Source organism: Schistocerca piceifrons, chromosome X, assembly GCF_021461385.2.
Source record: "Schistocerca piceifrons isolate TAMUIC-IGC-003096 chromosome X, iqSchPice1.1, whole genome shotgun sequence".
In the NCBI taxonomy this organism is placed as follows: Eukaryota; Metazoa; Arthropoda; class Insecta; order Orthoptera; family Acrididae; genus Schistocerca; species Schistocerca piceifrons.
In genome coordinates, this window is record NC_060149.1 from 433,206,486 (window position 1) to 433,225,435 (window position 18,950).

General features: G+C 40.8%; 1 protein-coding gene across 1 annotated transcript in view; it reads left to right on the top strand.

The window, feature by feature from the left end:
- The first annotated feature begins 2,517 nt into the window (after positions 1-2,517).
- Positions 2,518-18,950, top strand: part of LOC124722034 (ribitol-5-phosphate xylosyltransferase 1-like) — a 38,049-nt gene continuing 21,616 nt past the window's right edge. Inside the window, exons 1-2 of the mRNA XM_047247223.1 lie at positions 2,518-2,719; positions 6,698-7,241. Of these exons, the coding sequence (XP_047103179.1) occupies positions 2,617-2,719; positions 6,698-7,241 (647 nt within the window). The 5' untranslated portion in view covers positions 2,518-2,616. The remainder of the gene's footprint in view (positions 2,720-6,697; positions 7,242-18,950) is intronic.

The window sequence follows — 18,950 nt, forward strand, 5'->3', positions numbered from 1 at the left end:
TTTTGCAGTACAAAAATTATTATTGTATCGTAAAAGGGGTATAACTAACTTGGAAAGCAGGCAAAAATCTGGGGGGGGGGAGGGAATCAATTTATAAATATCGAAGAATAAAGTGGCACGAAACTAAGAGTCTCGAAGATGACAAGGATTCCAGAATATTACAAAATATCTTTAATACAGGATACCTACCAGTTGCTAGATCACATGGATGGACTTGCGGTCTAACTGGCTGCAGATAACAATGCAGCCAGGAAAAGGCGCCCATTCACTGGCTGACCATAGCTGCTGTCAACAAAAGTCCAACATGATTTGTGAGTCCACAATAAGAATTGGCAAACTACAAGAAGTTAAGTAGTGCAAGCCAGGAAACGAAAGATGCATGATGAAGAAAAAAAGTAACAGCGACTGACTTGCCAGGATGTAAATGGAATCCTCTTAGAGAAACATCATTCCTCACCATTTACACCCTCACATAGCTGTCATCTACAGAGCCGTGTTCACAATGATAGTGCTAAGTGAAACACTGATAATAGTGAGCACACACTTTACGTGTATTGTGTTTAAGTTAGGTCTTTTTCATGGATATGAGAGTATTTTGCTGTTTAGTTTTTAGATAAATTGCACGAAACATGTAAATTTCAATTTTTCGAACAAACGCTTTTCATATTATGTGTTTCTTTGAATTATAATTCCTTGTAGTTTTGATAAAGCGATGTACTTAGCAATCATCTAAATAAATTATTGTTACAATTATTATATTAACTTTTTAATAGATTTTATTATTTTATTAAAATCATAGGTTTCTGTGACATTTTGGAAGTGAGAGTGAGGGCAAGATATAATTGAGGGGGGGGGGGGGGGAGGGGGAGAGGCAGTAGCAAACTAGAATCCCTTTCCCCACACCCAGGTAAAAGGACGTTGCAGCCGATAACTGAATTAATGGAAATGGTAGATATAGACAGGGAAACGCCAGAATGGAAGAGAAATGCAGAACTTGAGTCAGGCACAGGATTTGCGCAAGGGAGAGAGAAAAGTGAAGCAGAGAGTCAAGCCAGGGTCAGTTTAAGACACAAGCGACACAATCCTCCACTTGGGGTGCCGAACTGAGAGAGGCACCAGATGTGCCACAGCAGTTAAGTTTTCTATAAGAACATATCATAATTAGTAGCAGATGCTTGAGGCATCAAGGTAAGGAGAAAACCATGGGCGCCCAAGTGAAACATTTGTATACAATGCAATTCACAGTTAGTAGTGAAAATTAACATGGATTAAAGTGTGCAAGAGAAAAGGAGGTAGAGGGAAGGGCGCCAAATGGTAAGTAAATTGTGTGGATAAATGGGGTGAAGATTCGAGTAGAGCTCAGTGGCATGTTTTTGTGGCTTTCTTGCAAAAGCAGTAAGAGGCGCAGGGTATGGTCCCAGTAAATTCCTCCTCCCTCCCCTCCTGACTCAAGGCAGGTGATGTGCCTGTACAGTCATTTGCAGCTGAGTGAACAATATGTTCTTCCCCACAGATGCTAGTCATATTTTGTCACTGAGATCCTGCATAGCACTAAGTATGGCTCTCCTGAACCCTTCATTTCCATATTCACATGATATTCGTGGAATCCTAAACAACACAAGCAGCAATATCAAAGAATGATAAACCAGTCTTGATAGTCCACAATCCTGCCACTGTCGAACTACTTACATAAGCATTTGAATGTCAAGGAGCTATTTATGAAATTTTCTCTTGAGTTGGGGGCTAAATTAGAAATAGCCCGCTACTTACTACACACCAATCATTACGCCTGTTTGCCTTATCCATTTTGTGTTTCTTCTTCCATAACTAATATCGTCATAAACAACTGGATTTTTCTCCTGCATTAAATCTGACTTTTCCTTTATTTAATGAAAATTGCTTCATCAACTTGTGTTCTTATTTATGTTCAGTGTGGCCGCCAGTTCTGTCCTGTTACTGTTAAACCTAAATAATTGTTCGCTTTCAGATATCTGACCTCGATTGTTGTGGAAGAAGACTTAGTAGAATATATATATAAAATAAAGATTAAGAAAATACAAAAGCATGAAATCCATTATTTTAAAACGAGTGAGCGGGGCGAAAGTAAGTTAGCTTTCGATATCAGGAGACGATGAGGCCGCCAAAACTTCCTTTCCAAGAAACTGTGACGTGACGTGACGTGATGGTCCGTTGGTGGCTTGTGTGAATGCTGCCATTTAAATTGTACAGTGGAATGTTTTGACGTAATGTGATGGTCAGTGTGAATTGGGTTTAACTCCTACATTAGCAGACGACACAGTCGGCCCACCAGCGTTCATGCAAGAACCTTCTTCCTAAGTAAACTTGACTTCAACGTCCCGCTCTTTTCCGTTGACAGCGTATGTGAACTCCACCATTTGATTTTCCGTTCCTGTACGTCAAGTGTGAATCTACGTTAATCGTACTAACAGCTTCGTAAGCAACATTCGACCATAGATCAATATCTGTGGTGGAAGTTGTCAACAGCATCCATTGTCATCTTTGGTTGTTTTTGTTTTTCGCGCTTTGATTGAAAAACAAATCTGATACATATAAAGAGAAAAATGAAACTGTTAGTAACTGACGGCATAGTAAGAAATGAAACGATTTTGCCGATATTTAATGGTTTCTTCGTGTGTTGTTTATGTGGTTGTCACCCTGATAGCTGTGTACAAACTATACTGTGTGGTTGGTGACAAAGGTACATTACTGTATTTTTCTATGTTTCTCACTATCTCACAGTTGTGTTCCTGGACAACAAAGAGAATGTGTTTTCTGTGCTGGCTGTGTACCAGTTTTTCATTTAAGTTTCATTTCTTCACACAAATGGAGTTAGATAATAATTTAGTTTCATCGGCTCTTGTGACGTGAAAGTTTGTTTATACCAATCTTCTGAAGTATTATTGATCAACGGGTACGTATGGATAGAGGAACTGGTAATACGGATTGAGGAAGGGTATCTTTGTTCAACCTGATGCATGGTGTTAATGGTTCAAGGTTGTACAGTTTCCTTTGAGCCTCAGAACATGCCATATTCCTGACATACTTTTCATTTCGTACTGCCTCTACAGCTTAACATCCTTAATATCATTAGTGATGAAAATTAGTAGATATGTAGGAAGGATTAATAGTACCATTGGAAATTCACGCGTTAATGCCAAATAGTGAGACAACTCTTTAGACGAAAACAGAAACATTGAGAGACTCCAGACATGTGATTGTAAATGACAAAGTGAACGTTCTAGATTAGGCTACCGATACAGTTTGTTAATTAATTGTGAAAATAAAGCAGACTTTTTGCAAATGACGTGCATTATTTACACTTTCGTTACACATCAAGCAGGCAGGTCGTGTTATACATAGCTTGATGCAAAGAATTGATTCGTCAATAAGCAATGTCTTCATCATTGTGTGTGCCTGTTGAAAACTGAACACTTCTGCATTTTAGTGAATTGGTGTTGGAAGTGGTACTACATTTACTCAGTTAAAATTCTAGAAATAAACATGAACTCTTATGCTTGTGTGTGGAAACGAACACCCCTGCTGTCACACTGAAAGCATTGAGAATAGATAATGATGTAATCAACTTGTGAGTCTTAATAATCAGAGAAAAACTTCTGCATGAAAGGAATATGCCCTTACTCTCAGTATCAATAAAGGAGCTATCGTAATGTAGGACAAAGCTGTAGGATAGGACCAAAATAAAAGGAGCAAATCAGATGATGCTGACCATAATGGTAGATAGGAATATTGCAATATGGAGTAAAGCTTTTCCTCTTTGTTAGCATCCTTGTAGCTGAACAAATGCAACGATACTGCACATGAATTTGTCCAATGCTAGGTTGTCATGGATTTGAGACTGAGGAGAATTGAGGTATCTAACAGGGAAATGTTTCTTATTCCACACCAGCAGCAAATGCAAGTGATTGCTTTCTCTATCTGTACTCCATTTAACACTACACTTTTCTGTATCTAATTTTGTGCTCATGTTTCTCTTGAAGAGTGTTTGAATTTGTTAAGCAATCTCCGCCACTGAACATTTGAGTGGTCATAGTGCCAATGTCCCACAAGTTGACTAACTGAGAACTTCATACAACCAGAGGATGTATGTTTTCTGAGTGCAGGGTACAGCACAACTTTTAGGGCATTACAGAAGTGCCCGATTCCACCCGTCTGCTTTGACCCATGATGTCATCAATATGATGGAAACAGCTAGTTCCAGTGAATACAATATGGTGACAATGATGTCACTACATACACACACCACCAAACATGAACAAAAATAAAAATGACCCAATAATGTTTCACTACAAAAATAAAATGAAACTAATGGGACAGCTGTGGAAAATTGGGGGTTAAGAGCAGGGACAAGCTAAAAACATAACAATAACAAAAATACACTGCAACATCCTAAAACAAATAATATTAAAAAAATTTTAAATCACAACATTCCGCTACACCAACAAAACCACAGGAATTGGACATCTCCCTTGATCTATAGCTATTGATACCAAAAAACCAATACTTACATCTCTGAAAGGTAGAATTAGACATTTCCCTTGACTTCAATCGCAGCTGTTGATATAAAAAAAACCAACACCTACAACTCCAAAAAGTGGAGCCAAAACCCCAACAACCCAAATACCCTATATCACAATTACTTTAGAATAAAGCCAAAACAAAAATTACTGACAGAAGCCTCCGGTAGTACCACCTGTACTTTCTGCACAACAAATATTGAACTAATTAGACCTAACAATCATACCAAACACATAAACAGAAAAAAAACCTTAGTAACTCCCTGAATACACTTCCACAACCCACATTACTGCGCCAACTACCTAAACTATGAACTGTGTTAGCACAATGACAACCAAAACTCAAATGAACCCAATACCACCTGTTATACTCAGCACATCCACCACCAGAGGACACCATCAAATACAACATCACATCTACAAACACAACCAACTCAAAAACACAGTGCCATAGTAATGTCACTCCACAACATTATTACATCCCGGATCAAAACAGATGGGTGGACACTTCCATTGAACTCTTCTTAGTGCATAAAATGAACTTTTCTTTGTAGTTGTTCTCTGGACCCCTGTTGTTGGAGACATTGCATTGTGGCAAGAGTATAATGATTTACACCATTGTAGCAACTTCCCAGTAATTGGCTACATATTTTTGTTGAAGATAAATGCATGTCTTCTGCCAGATTCGTATGTGAGGAGAATGGGAACTCCAACAGTCCAGTTGCAAAACAGCACACATTCTACTTTAGAGTGAAATATTTATTTTGGAAATGACACACAGGCTGTAGCTAAGCCTGTTCTTTGTGATACTGCTTCTTCTGTGAATAGTAGTTCAGCAACTTACACTTCTGTGATATTTGGAAACTGGGAGAGAAGTACTGCTAGAATTTAAGCTCTGAAGATGAGTTGTGATGATAATTCAGTGAGTAACATGATTATGACCATGACAGGCAGCCTGATTTGAGCTCCTGCCCAGCACACACTTCTGGTGTGCTAGGACATTGTAAAGATGGTGATAAACTGAGTTTTGACTGCAGTATGTGGCTTTACAAAAAAAAAAAAAGAGAGAAGGAGGTTTGTGAATGTGTCACCAGCATTATTTATTTTGCTGAGTGTTATTCATGTCACCCAGCAACATGGAGTAGTATACTGCAGTTATCGTATTTCTGTCAAGAAGGAAGTTAGGAACAGTGCAGTTTCTGAAACCCGGTACACAGTTGCAAAATCTTTGCTTGCTGACAGTCGAGTTTGGATTTTGATTTCTATCCTACTTACCCTTCATTCTGCATGCGTCATCTTGTTCCCTGGGTTGCAGTAAGGGTGACATTTTGTGGAGCAGGTTGCAATTTTATTAACAAAAACCTCTCATGTTGCTGCAAAATAAATGGCAATTGCTATCATATGTATTTCTTGTTTTTCTTTCTGAGGGTATAAAGAATCAACCTTCCATACATATGACAGTGCCCAAAACTTTCACAAAGAATGGCCCAAGTACTCACAACAATTATGCAAGCCTATCATTTAAATTCTGCATGTTCATTTCCTTAAGCAACATGATTACTGGTACATTTTTTGGACCAATCAAATACATAATAGACTAAACAACACTCTTGAACTGTGATCACACTCTGGTCAAAATCTCAGATGATTTGACCCATTTGTTAACAGCAAAGTGGGTAATATGAAATTGTTCGAAACAAGTGGATATGTATCCGATAGTTGCTCATTACACCACTTATGAGGGGTTAGAAACGGAAAGATAAGAAATTAATCTTACCCTCCATATGGTCCTGTATAAGTACTAGGAGCACACGAATCTGCTTACTGATAACTCAGACTCCACATTTTAAGCTTTGCGTATATTAATATGGCTCCTGTGCAGTGTAATATAACTAGCTGTAGTCAAGCATAATGAACATGTTTATTATTATTTTCTGTGGACATATGGTGACTAGTGGTTGGAATTACAGCTTGGCAAGATGGTAGTAATTCAGTGATGATTTTGTACACTTTTGATTTAGTAAGTACTGCTTTTAGATTTTTGGTCACTACTACTACTACTACTACTACTAATAATAATAATAATAATAATAATAATAATAACAATAATACTGTTTTAAAGTATGATGTTCATTTTTCAGAAAGTGATGGCATTTCCCAACTGCATTATCCTGGCATGAATACTCATATCTCCAAAACAGAGTACTCGAAAATCAATTTGAACAGTGAGACAACAGATAAAAGAAGTAATGTGGAAATTTGGGGAAAAGCTGCTATAGCGAAATATCTGTGGCATCATATTTTGGATGGAAAAGTTGAAAATGGAGAAGGTGGTTTAGTTGAGACAGGTTTCAAAATACTGCATGGCATCAACTTTACGTATCGATATGGACCAGGTGTTATACAAACTACAGTGCCTAGTAATGTGGAAAAACTTGTGCTAGTGTTAAATGGTCGCTCAGAAGAGAAAATTAACGTTGCAAAGCAGTGGTTAGATTATGTTCCTCTTTACAAAAAATTGACCCACATTGCAGTTGTGTTATTAGGAGATGAAGGTTGTAGTAATGATTGGCTCCTTCCATATATGAAGTCCAGAGGAGGAAGAATTGATGTTGCCTTTCTGGTGTATGATTCACCACTGATCGATAATGTCCAGTTTTATCAGTGGCCTCTTGGAGTTGCGATGTAAGTAATTATAGTACAGTTATTGATGCAAATATAAAATTTAATAATTATTAGCCAACTATACAAATAATGCTGTAACTACTAGTTGCTTTCAGTTCTGTGCTTATATGTACTTATTTTTTTAAGCAAAATGTGCAAGTTAAGAAGTACAAGAGATTAGAATTATTGCTCTCTGTTGGGAGATTAATATTTTCACAAGTGTTTCATTTGATTATGAACATGGCTGTTGTTTGATTTATTGGTAGCCTATGTTTCTCAGATGATGACAAGAATTGATTATTGATTTGAAAGAAAAACTTTTTTGCAAACTGAAAACTTAATGTGGAGGGAATCAATTTTTTTGTGCGTAATGGAGAAGTGATAGAATGTTACATCAGTGGAACCTCAGTATCTCAGGGAGTTATTTTCTTTCTTCTTTTTCTTCTTCTTCTTCTTCGCAGATGGATTGCTTAGGACCACTCGAAATCAACATTTATTGGCCTTCCTCTTCACCCAGTATTCCTTCATATGCAACGAATGGGCTAGTTTTCATTGGGCAGACCACATATGTTGGTTAGTTTTTCTCTCTTCTTCCTCAAAATCCAGTGTGTTTGTGATTTTTCTGATTTCATTTCTGTCATGCACATTTGGAGACCCTAATTCTCCCAGGTGTTTTTCCATCTGTTTGTACCAGTTCAGTCTTGTAGTTTTTGTTCTTTAAAAATGTATGGATTTTGTGCATTAATCTGTTTGAGTCCATTGTTTCTAAATGCCCCACGAATTGGATTGTTCTCATGCACATTTTGTCCGTTATTTTGGAGATATTTTTATATATTTCTGCATTGGATTTCGGATAGTGCACACCATCTGTATTTCTTGGTCCTAGGATTTTCCTCATTATTTTAAGTTCTTTCACTTTTATTAATTCCCCTTTTAGTGTTCTGTGTTGAAGATTTAGTGTCTCAGATGTGTAGAGAGCTTTGGGTTTAATTACTGTTGTGTGGTGTCTTATTTTGCAGTTCCAGGAGAGACACTCTTTGTTGTAAATGTTTATTGTTAACTGAAACACCGTCGCTATTTTCTGGACTCTTGATCTGACAGATTTCTTTTCATTACAATTTTCTGCAATCCATTCACCTAAATATTTAAATTCTTTTACTTGAGAGATGTAGTTATTACCAATTTTGAGATGAGCCTCGACCAAGGACTGCAATAGTCTAGTCAAGGGAAGACAGAGCTTTGAGGGGTGGCATACATGCTCTGGCACATGATGCAAGAGGATACCATTTGAGTAACAGCAGTGTCTATGCCACACCAATAGACATGGTGGCGGGTCAGATATTTAGTGAGCACCAAGCCCCAGCACCCAACATGGAGAAGAGTCAAAACGTGCTGCTGGGAAGCTGCAGGGATGACCACCCAGGTGCAGCCATTTTGATGGCCAGCTGTGGCACACCAGGCAGAGGATCTCTCTGAGGGTTGGGCCCTCTGTGGTGTGGCGTGCGATGAGTTTGGCATCCAGTAGGAAATTGGCCATAGCTTCTTCCGCAACGATGTTGAGGTGGAAACACATTTGGGGAATCTTTGTCGAACGCTGGGTCTTGATCCAAGGGTATGCTCAGACCAGAAACCCTTGACCATGGAGCCAGTCTTGGAGAGACATGAGGAGATTTCCCAAGGCAACATGGAAGATGGCGCCCAGGCACTCGGTCTGGTATTTGTGGGTGTGCTTTATCTGCTGGCGTAGAGTCAACATCTGGGCAGATGGATCCACTGGTTTCATCACACTGTCTTCAATGTTATAATGGTCATATTGTCAACTGCAAAACACATGCAAGCAGTGACTACCTGGACCAGAGGATGGCGATGGTGAAGTTTAGACTTTTGGGTTTTAAAAGTATATACGAATTGTTCCACTAGTCCATTTGAGGCAGGGTGAAAGGATGCTGTGTGAATGAGGGCAAAGCCATTTTTGTCACAGAAGGTGGAGAATTCCGCAGATGCTAATTCGCGACAATTGTTTGTGACAGTGGTGTCAGAAACTCCTTTAATGGGAAAAAAAAAATGTGAGATGGGTTTGCCAGCTGTGAACACAAAACCTCATTGCCAACTGATACGTCCTCCGATGGTGGCAGAAAAAATATTCCATTAGCAATGATTGAACAAGTTTATTTATCAAAGTTTAATAGCATCTCTACTCTGATGTGGATTGAAACAAAACCTAAAATAACAATATTATACAAAGGATGGAGTTATACTCACCATATAGAGAAGACTCTGAGTTGCCGACAGGCATGATGGAAAGACTGGCGTATGATTTAGCTTTTAACCTAAAATCCTTCTTCTGAAGTAGAAAGCACGCGCGCGCGCGCGCGCGCGCACACACACACACACACACACACACACACACACACACACACACACACACACACACACACACACACACACACACAAATATATATATATATATATATAAAAATCACTGTCTTTCTCCACTGTGGCCAGACTGAGTCATAATTGCACCTAATGGGACAGCAATTCTAAGAAGGAGGGGTAAAGAGGTGAGGAAGTGGGGGGGGGGGGAGGGAGATAACGGGATGGGGTGGGAGAAGGTATAGTGCTGCTTGTTGAAGTGTGCAGGGATGTTGTGGGGACAGGGTATGGCTGTTGGGTGCAGTTGGGAAGTTTGGGGGGAGGGAATGGAATAGGGGAAAAGGACTAGTTAGTGGATTTGGTGCTGGAATGAAAGGCTGTGTTGTGCTGGAGTGGGAGCAGAGAAGGAAATAGGTGTGGAGGACAGGGACTAGTGAAGGTTGAGGTGGATATATTCTACGATCCCCTAACTCCTGACCTCATCTTTTGCTAGTCCATGTTCCCCTTCCCTGCTCCCCCTCCAGCATAACACAGGTTTCTATTCCAACACCCCTACGAGTCCTTTTCCCGTTCCCTCCTCCTCTCCTTTTCCACTCCCCATCCCCAGCCCCCAAATGTCCCAACGGCACCTAACAGCCCTTCCCTACACTCGCCATATCCCTGCATGCTCCCACAAGCAGCACTACACTTTCTCCCACCCTACCCTGCTGTAACCCCCCCCCCCCCCCCTCCTCTCGACCCTATGCCTTGCTTTACCCCAACCACCATATTGGGTAAAATTCTGGAATTGGGCCAGTGACATACTTACGTGTTTTTTTGCAGGAATATTGTCAGTGTTTGGTGTGCAGTATGATGGGAACAAGTGAAGGTGTGTCAGCTGTTTGTGTTATGCAACCAGTGAGAGAGCAGCAGGCAGACGGTGTGTGGCAATGTAATACTTTGGAAGACAGGGTGAAACATTGCTGTAAATGGGGATTATAAATTTAATTGCTCCTTGTTTGAGTTACTGTTGTTTAAACTGTGCCAGAATCTGCAAACCAAGGACAGTGTTGCAACCCGTGATATATTCAAAAAAGCAGTGAAATATTTCTCTGCTCTATGTTGCTACGCAATCAATCTGTGTGAGCACAATGAGTAAGTGCATCAATGTTTTTTGATTAAATTATGGGAGGAGGTAGGTGAATCAATGTTTTTCATTAGATCTTGGGAGAAGGTGGGTGAATCAATGTTTCTTTTTTTAATTAAATCATTGGAGGAGGTTGGTGGATCAATGTTTTTTAATTAAATTATCAGAGGAGGCAGGTGCCTCAATAATGTTTGTTAATATGAACATACATTGATCCACTTCTCTTCTCCCATGATTTAATTAAAAAACATTGATCCACTTACTCAGTGAGCTCACACAGACCCCGATTGCGTTCTCATTTCATGACCATGTTTGATACATTTTAATATGAGCAGTAGCTAAGCATTGCTTTAACCTCCGCTAACCCTGATCTAAACTTTAGCCCCAGATTGCTGCGTCCATGAGGCACGGTTATACAGTTATGACTCTGTCCAGCCACATCAGCCAGAAACAGTGTGTGAGCTGTGCTTCTGTGTGTGTGTGTTTGGGGGGGGGGGGGGGGGTGCGCACCTTAGAAGAAGGCCATATTTAGCTGAAAGCTAAAATGTATAGTAGTGTCTCCTCTATAAGCTGGGAATCCATCCTTTTCATAGTGTTGTTGTTAATCCACCCTGGACTTTCCATTGATTGGAAACATAAAATAAGTCGCTTCTTGAAATAGAACAGTAATATTACAGGTAGATGAAGGTAAGTTAGATTGTCACTGAGCCTAAGTTCATTTAAGACACACTTTATGGAAATCAGAGTCCAGTATGACGCTCAGTGTTAAATTACAAACAGAATTAACAGAATTTAAGTCCCGTAGGGAGCAAAATTGTTTAAGTCTGGCATTTAGCTGTTTGAAAGCTAAACAGGAATAAATTTATCAGTCCACAATTCTGCCACGATGACAGTGTCCCTGTCTTTGTCACGGAGGCCACGAACACTCTTTAGGTCCACTGCTGGCCACTCCTGGGGTCACAAAGTGAGATGTGAATGGGAGCAACATCATGGGGGTGGCTCTTGAGTGAGACTCCTGGTTGATGGAATCCTTGCAGAAATGGCGCCTGGCCCTGGAAACTCACTTGGAGTGAATGAGCCTTGTCTGGATTGACCACTGCCTTACATACTACTCGTCACTAGGATATAGCTGGCCTTGCAGAAGAGAATAGCTCTATGCGGCCTGTAGCGTCACTTAACCTTGTGGATGGTCAGAGCATGGCCATCTAACTTCAGGAAAATTCTCCCCTGTTTGTTAGGCATCTTCGAAGAACTGATGTGATAGTGGTTGCCGACACTACAGGTGTGAGGCATTGATACAGCAGTAAGGTGACTGCATTAACATTACGCAAAGACCATAGGTTACAGAGCTGTTCATACCAATAGTGATTTTTGTCAACTGTTCATAATATACAGACTGTAATCTACAATTTTTGAGCCAGTAGAGGCTAGTGTTTTTTTTTTTTTTTTTTTTTTTTTTTTTTTTTTTTTTTTTTTAAGTTGGATCTGATAGACAGATGTGACTTGGAAACATTAGCAATGCAAGAGATGGTGCCATCTGGGATTTCCACTAATCCAGTGGACTAAGGGTATTTGCTTTGAAACTGGGATCTGATGGATCAGTTTTCCCCTAATCACCTAAAGTTAGCTGTCAGTGAGACTCGAAATGATTGGTGAATTAGTGTTCCACATTTGTTAGGCTAGCTTGAAGATTTAGAGATTTTCCAGAGAATTACTGTTAGCAGAAGGAATGGATGATAAATGGGACTGTATGCATTATACCTACATATACATCCATACTCCGCAAGCCACCTGACGATGTGTGGCGGAGGGTACCTTGAGTACTTCTATCAGTTCTCCCTTTTATTCCAGTCTCGTATTGTTCATGGAAAGAAAGATTGTTGGGCTCTAATCTCTCTGATTTTATCCTCATGGTCTCTTTGTGAGATATACCTAGGAGGGAGCAATATACTGCTTGACTCCTCAGTGAAGGTATGTTCTCGAAACTTCAACAAAAGCCCGTATCAAGCTGCTGAGTGTCTCTCTTGCAGAGTCTTCCAGTGGAGTTTACCTATCATCTCCGTAATGCTTTCGTGATTACTATATACTCCTGTAACGAAGCACAGTGCTCTCCATTGGATCTTCTCTATCTCTTCTATCAACCCTATCTGGTACGGGTCCCACACCGGTGAGCAGTATTCAAGCAGTGAGTGAACAAGAGTACTGTAACCTACTTCCTTTGTTTTCAGACTGCATTTCCTTAGGATTCTTCCAATGAATCTCAGTCTGGCATCTGCTTTACCAACAATTAATTTTATATGGTCATTCCATTTTAAATCACTGCTAATGTCTACTCCCAGATAATTTATGGAATCAACTGCTTCCAGATGCTGACCTGCTATATTGTAGCTAAATGATAGAGGATCTTTCTCTCTATGTATTCGCAGCACATTACACTTGTCTACATTGAGATTCAATTGTCATTCCCTGCACCATGCGTCAATTTGTTGCAGATCCTCCTGCATTTCAGTACAGTTTTCCATTGCTACAACCTCTCAATATACTACAGCATCATCCCCAAAAAGCCTCAGTGAACTTTCAATGTTATCCACAAGGTTAGTGTGGTGTGCGTACTGTAAGACCTTCGGTACACACACCATCAGATTATTTGACTGGTCGCTCTAGCGAAGTAGGCGAGTGTCAGCAGTATGTCTCGGGGTCTTATCGTGGTGTGTTTATCTTCTGCTGTTAGGTCAGATGATAGAAATGCCACTTGCACGCTTAGAGTAGCAGATTGACGGTGACCAACTTTAAACAGAACTTGATTAATTTTCACACACATTTATTAAAATAATAACAAGCATAAAAATAACTTAACTTGGTTTTGGATGCTATTTACAATTGACAATCTGAAGTTCCTTTGGTCTTGGTACGTTAATCTTATTCTCACATATCTCTGATACTTGACAAAAGTGTCTATACATTTATCTTCATGGCTATGTACAGGAATATGATAATCTTATTAGGCGCAGACTGAAACTTGCCTATAGACTAATGCAGACTGACTAATCGGAGGTCTGTACACTTGTTATAATACCTCGTACGTTCATGTATCACTGCGCGAGTGTGATCCGCGAGGAGAAAAGGTTCTACGTTAGGAGCAATCTCATTGGCTGCGTTACATATTAATACGCGGATCGGCGGAAGTAGAATTTGGTCCGTCTTTATGGCAGCGCCATCTCTTGGAGCAGAGATGGACGAGTGCTCCGTCTGCGCTGTTGTGCTTAGCGGGGCGCGCTCTAGTGGGAAAGTTGTGTACGCGCTGACTATGCAGAACTATGTACACAACACTTAGCAATGGTTCTACAACACTCCCCTGTGGCACACCTGAAATCACTCTTACTTCCCAAGACTTCTCTCCATTGAGGATGACATGCTATGTTCTGTTATCTAAGAAATCTTCAATCCAATCACACAATTGGTCCGATAGTCCATATGCTCTTACTTTGTTCATTAAATGACTGTGAGGAACTATAACAAACGCCTTGTGGAAGTCAAGAAACATGGCATCTACCTCGCAACCTGTGTCTTTGGCCCTCTGAGTCTAGTGGACGAATAGCGCGAGCTGGGTTTCACACGATCGTCTTTTTCGAAACCCTACAGCGTAGATTTTTAGCCTCCAGAAAAGTCATTATACTCGAACATAATACATGTTCCAAAATTCTACAGCTGATCGACGTTAGGGATATAGGTCTATAGTTCTGCACGTCTGTTTGACATCCCTTCTAGAAAACGGGGATGACCTGTGCCCCTTTCCATTATTTTGGAACGCTAAGCTCCTCTAGAGCCCTATGGTACATCGCTGCTAGAAGGGGGGCAAGTTCCTTCGTGTACTCTGTGTAAAATTCAACTGGTATCCCATCAGGTCCAGCGGCCTCCTCTTTTGAGTGATTTTAATTGTTTTTCTATCTCTCTGTCATCTATTTCAATACCTACCATTTTGTCATCTGTGCGCCAATGTAGAGAAGGAACTACAGTGCAGTCTTCCTCTGTGAAACAGCTTTGGAAAAAGACATTTAGTGTTTCGGCCTTTAGTCTGTCATCCTCTGTTTCATCACCATTTTGGTCACAGAGTGTCGGGACATTTTGTTTTGATCCACCTATCACTTTGACATTAGACCAAAATTTCTTAGGATTTTTTTCCAAGTCAGTACATAGAACTTTACTTTCGAATTCACTGAATGCCTCTCCCATAGCCCTCCTCACATTACATTTCGCTTCGTGTAATTTTTGCTTGTCTGCAAGGCTTTGGCTATGTTTATGCTTGCTGTGAAGTTCCCTTTGCTTCTGTAGCAGTTTTCTAACTCAGTTGTTGTACCACGGTGGTTCTTTTCCATCTCTTATGATCTTTCTTGGCACATATTCATCTAATGCATATTGTACGATGGTTTTGAACTTTGTCCACTGATCCTCAACACTATCTTTACTTGAGATAAAACTTTTGTGTTGAGCCATCAAGTACTCTGAAATCTGCTTTTTGTCACTTTTGCTAAACAGAAAAATCTTCCTACCTTTTTTTTAAATATTTCTATTTACGGCTGAAATCACCAATGCTGTAACTGCTTTATGATCGCAGATTCCATGTTCTGCGTTAACTGTTTCAAATAGTTCGAGTCTGTTTGTCACCAGAAGGTCTAATATGTTATTGCCATGAGTCGGTTCTCTGTTTAACTTCTCTAAGTAGTTTTCAGATAATGCACTTAAAAAAATTGCACTGGATTCTTTGTTCCTGCCACCCATTATAAACGTTTGAGTCTCCCAGTCTATATCTGGTAAATTAAAATCTCCACCCAAAACTATAACATGGTCGGGAAATCTACTCGAAATGTTTTCCAAATTTTCCTTCAGGTGTAGTGCCACAACAGCTGCTGAGCCAGGGGGCCTATAGAGACATCCAATTACCATGTTTGAGCGTGCTTTAACCGTGACCTTCACTCAAATCATTTCACATTTCGGATCTCCGTCAATTTCCTTTGATACTATTTCGCTTTTTATTGCTATAAACGCGCCTCCTCCTTCACTGTCCAGCCTGTCTCTGTGGTATACATTCCAATCTGAGTTTAGAATTTCATTACTGTTTACATCTGGTTTCAGCCAACTTTGCGTCCCTAGTACTATGTGGGCATTGTGACTATTAATGAGAGCAGTTCTGGAACCTTTCTATAGACGCTACTGCAGTTTACTATTACCACATTAATATTGTCATTCCCTGTTGCGTTTTGCCTACTGCTACCTTGTCGTGTTTCAGGAGGCGTCTTGTTGGGCCTAGGGAGGGAATTCTCTAATCTAAAAAACCCACATGTGCACTCCACATGTACCCCGCTGGCCTTGTAACTGCTTCCTGTGTGTAGTGCATGCCTGACCTATTCAGGGGGACCCTACATTTCTCCACCCGATAGCGGAGGTCGAGAAATTTGCACACCCTGATCTCCGCAGAATCGTCTGAGCCTCTGGTTTAAGCCTTCCACTCGGCTCCAAACCAGAGGACTGCGATTGGTTCTGGGAGTGACACTACAAATAGTTAGCTCAGATTCCACCCCGCAACCGAGGTTTTCCAACTTCACCAACTCCGCCAACTGCCTGTGTGAACTGAGGATGACCTCTGAACCCAGATGGCAGGAGTCATTTGTGCTGACATGAGCAACAATTTGCAGTCGGGTGCATCCAGTGCTCTCTATCGCTGCCGGCAGGGTCACCCGCACATCTCAGATGAGATCCCCCCGCAAGCAGACAGAATGACCACTGGCCTTCTTCCCTGACCTTTCCGCCATTTCCCTGAGGGGCTCCATCACCCGCCTGACACTGGAGCTCCCAATTACTAATAAACCCCTCCCTCTGTGTGCCTGCTCGGACCTTGCTGAAGGAGTGGCCACATGTCCACTCACAGGCAGAGCAGGCGATGCCACATGGCCAGCCTCCACATTGACCCTCCGCCTCGTGCGACGCAAACGCCGCTGAACCTGCCACTCCCCTTGGTAGAGGGTAGCCCAACCGTGCCCGTTACCTGCGAAGATGTCTCGACAGCAGGGACCGTGGCTGAAGCATGCAACACCTGGGGTGTACCATGCGGTGCACCAGGCTCCCCACTGCCGCTACACTCCGAGGCAGCAGCCTGAAGACAGTTGACCGCTGCCATCAGCACGTTCAGCTGTTCACAAACTGTGGTCAGCTCCTCCTGCGTCCGTACACAGCAATCATTCTGCAAGTCAAGTCTTTTTAGTTGAAAATCTTCAATGTTTAAACAGTTTTTGTGTTGCCTGGACCTTGAAAAATCTAGGCGTCCGTTGGCAGTGTCCCTGGGTGTTGGTTGTGGGGTCATGGACATTCTGGGACTGAGGCACTGTTTGATAGTGTTGTGTCTTATGTTGGAAGTTAATGATTCAGAGAAATCAAGGAAATTATTCTTCTAGTACAAAAAGCTTCGAGATTTGCCAGTGCATTTTCATGTGTGAACATGAATATCTGGTCAGTTGTTGTAGGCAAGAGTTGCAGCTTAGTATGTGAGTAAGTGATTATTCAACAGCAGACCTCACATTAGATCATGCATAGATCTGCCTGATGTGATGGTGAGATAACAGTTTCCTGATTTCTCTCTTGTGCTGTCTTGTGGTGCCTTGTTTGACCTAAGAATATAGTAAACTGTCCTGTTTTATGATGTAGTCCCATTTTCTCCAAGTAATCCAAGGGTGTTAGCTGCTACCAACCTGAATGTAAATCCAGTGTGTTAACTACTGCGTCACCTCACGTGGTAGCTTACAGAACTCAACAATGTTGTCACTTTTGTTGCATTTTTATTGCTGCTGCATGGTAGGCAGAAATAATTTGTTTCTGTATTTAACGATAGCTACATATTGAGAACCTTTTTTTTATATTTAGCATTAGCTATGTGTATTTCTTCAAAAGTGTGTCCCTGATAATCACATAGAGTTTACCACTACTCTACAGTTTGCCAATTGAGACTTACTTGTGTGTTCTTTACATTCATGCTGCATTTATTCGGTATTCTCAGCCTGTAACACCAATCTCATTGTTCCTGGTCTCTCTACTATGAGATGTAGTTTGTTCTTTCTGTAACCACTTTTGAAAGTTACCACTCTTTTTTTATTTAGAAACCTAATATCTGGTGCCTCTTCGCACAGAATTCTGTTATAATGTGTTTCTATTACCTCTAATTCTTCCTCCTTCCCTGTCAGATACTTCCCAGGATTTTCTGGCCAATACTTAGAATCTAAAATCATGGTGCACTCAGACAAATCGGAATCATCTCCTTGATGCAGTCACTTTCCAACAACTTTTTTCAGACATTTAAATCAGATGACCTAACTGCAGAACTGCTTTTTGTGGAGCTCAGATCTATTGAATTTCATGATCTGTCTTCTTTTTCTTTCTGAAAGTGATGGATAAGTGCTTCAAAGTCTTGCAACACTGCATAAACGGTGTGAAAGCTAGATGTAACCCTGTGAGTGCATAAAATTCTGTCAATTTTAGGAACCTGAAGATCCAGAGTGACTGCTCAAGCCTGTAGTGTTCTTAGGTGAAGCATGATAAGTTATGTAAAGTTAGTTCATAAAACTCCTGAAGTGGTTCACTGCTGCCACTCTGTTCACCGTGTAACTGTTCACTGTTTAACCAGCCGACAATTCGAGGGAATGATTAACATGTTGCCAGGAAATAATATTAGGAAACTTTTCTTGCCTTAGGCTCCTTACACCTTTCTGCATGCCAAATTGCATGGCTGCACCATCAAAAGTTGTAGACAATAGATACACCTTTAAGTAATCTCTAGAGAGTCCCAAATCCTCAAAATGACTGAAGATTTTACGGAAGCGTCCAATCCCACCCGTCTGCTTTGACCCATGACGTCACAAATATGGCGGAAACAAAAACAAACACACACACTTTCCACAAGAAGCCTAATGACACTAACGGGACAAGCGCGGGAAATAGGGTGTTTTGGGTTGGGGGCAAACTAAATATAAACAAATTTAGACGCCTTGCGTAGCTACAACTTGTAAGTGAAGACAGCCATGCATGAATACCCACCCACCTCCCCAGGGGTCGTAACCCCTGCAACCCATAGAAGATAAAGATGCTTCAGTAGCTGATTAGTGTTTTTTGCCTTTAAAAAAAAACTCACGGGATAGAACGAACAGATCAGAAAGATAAATATAATAAACTAAAACAGAAATTCG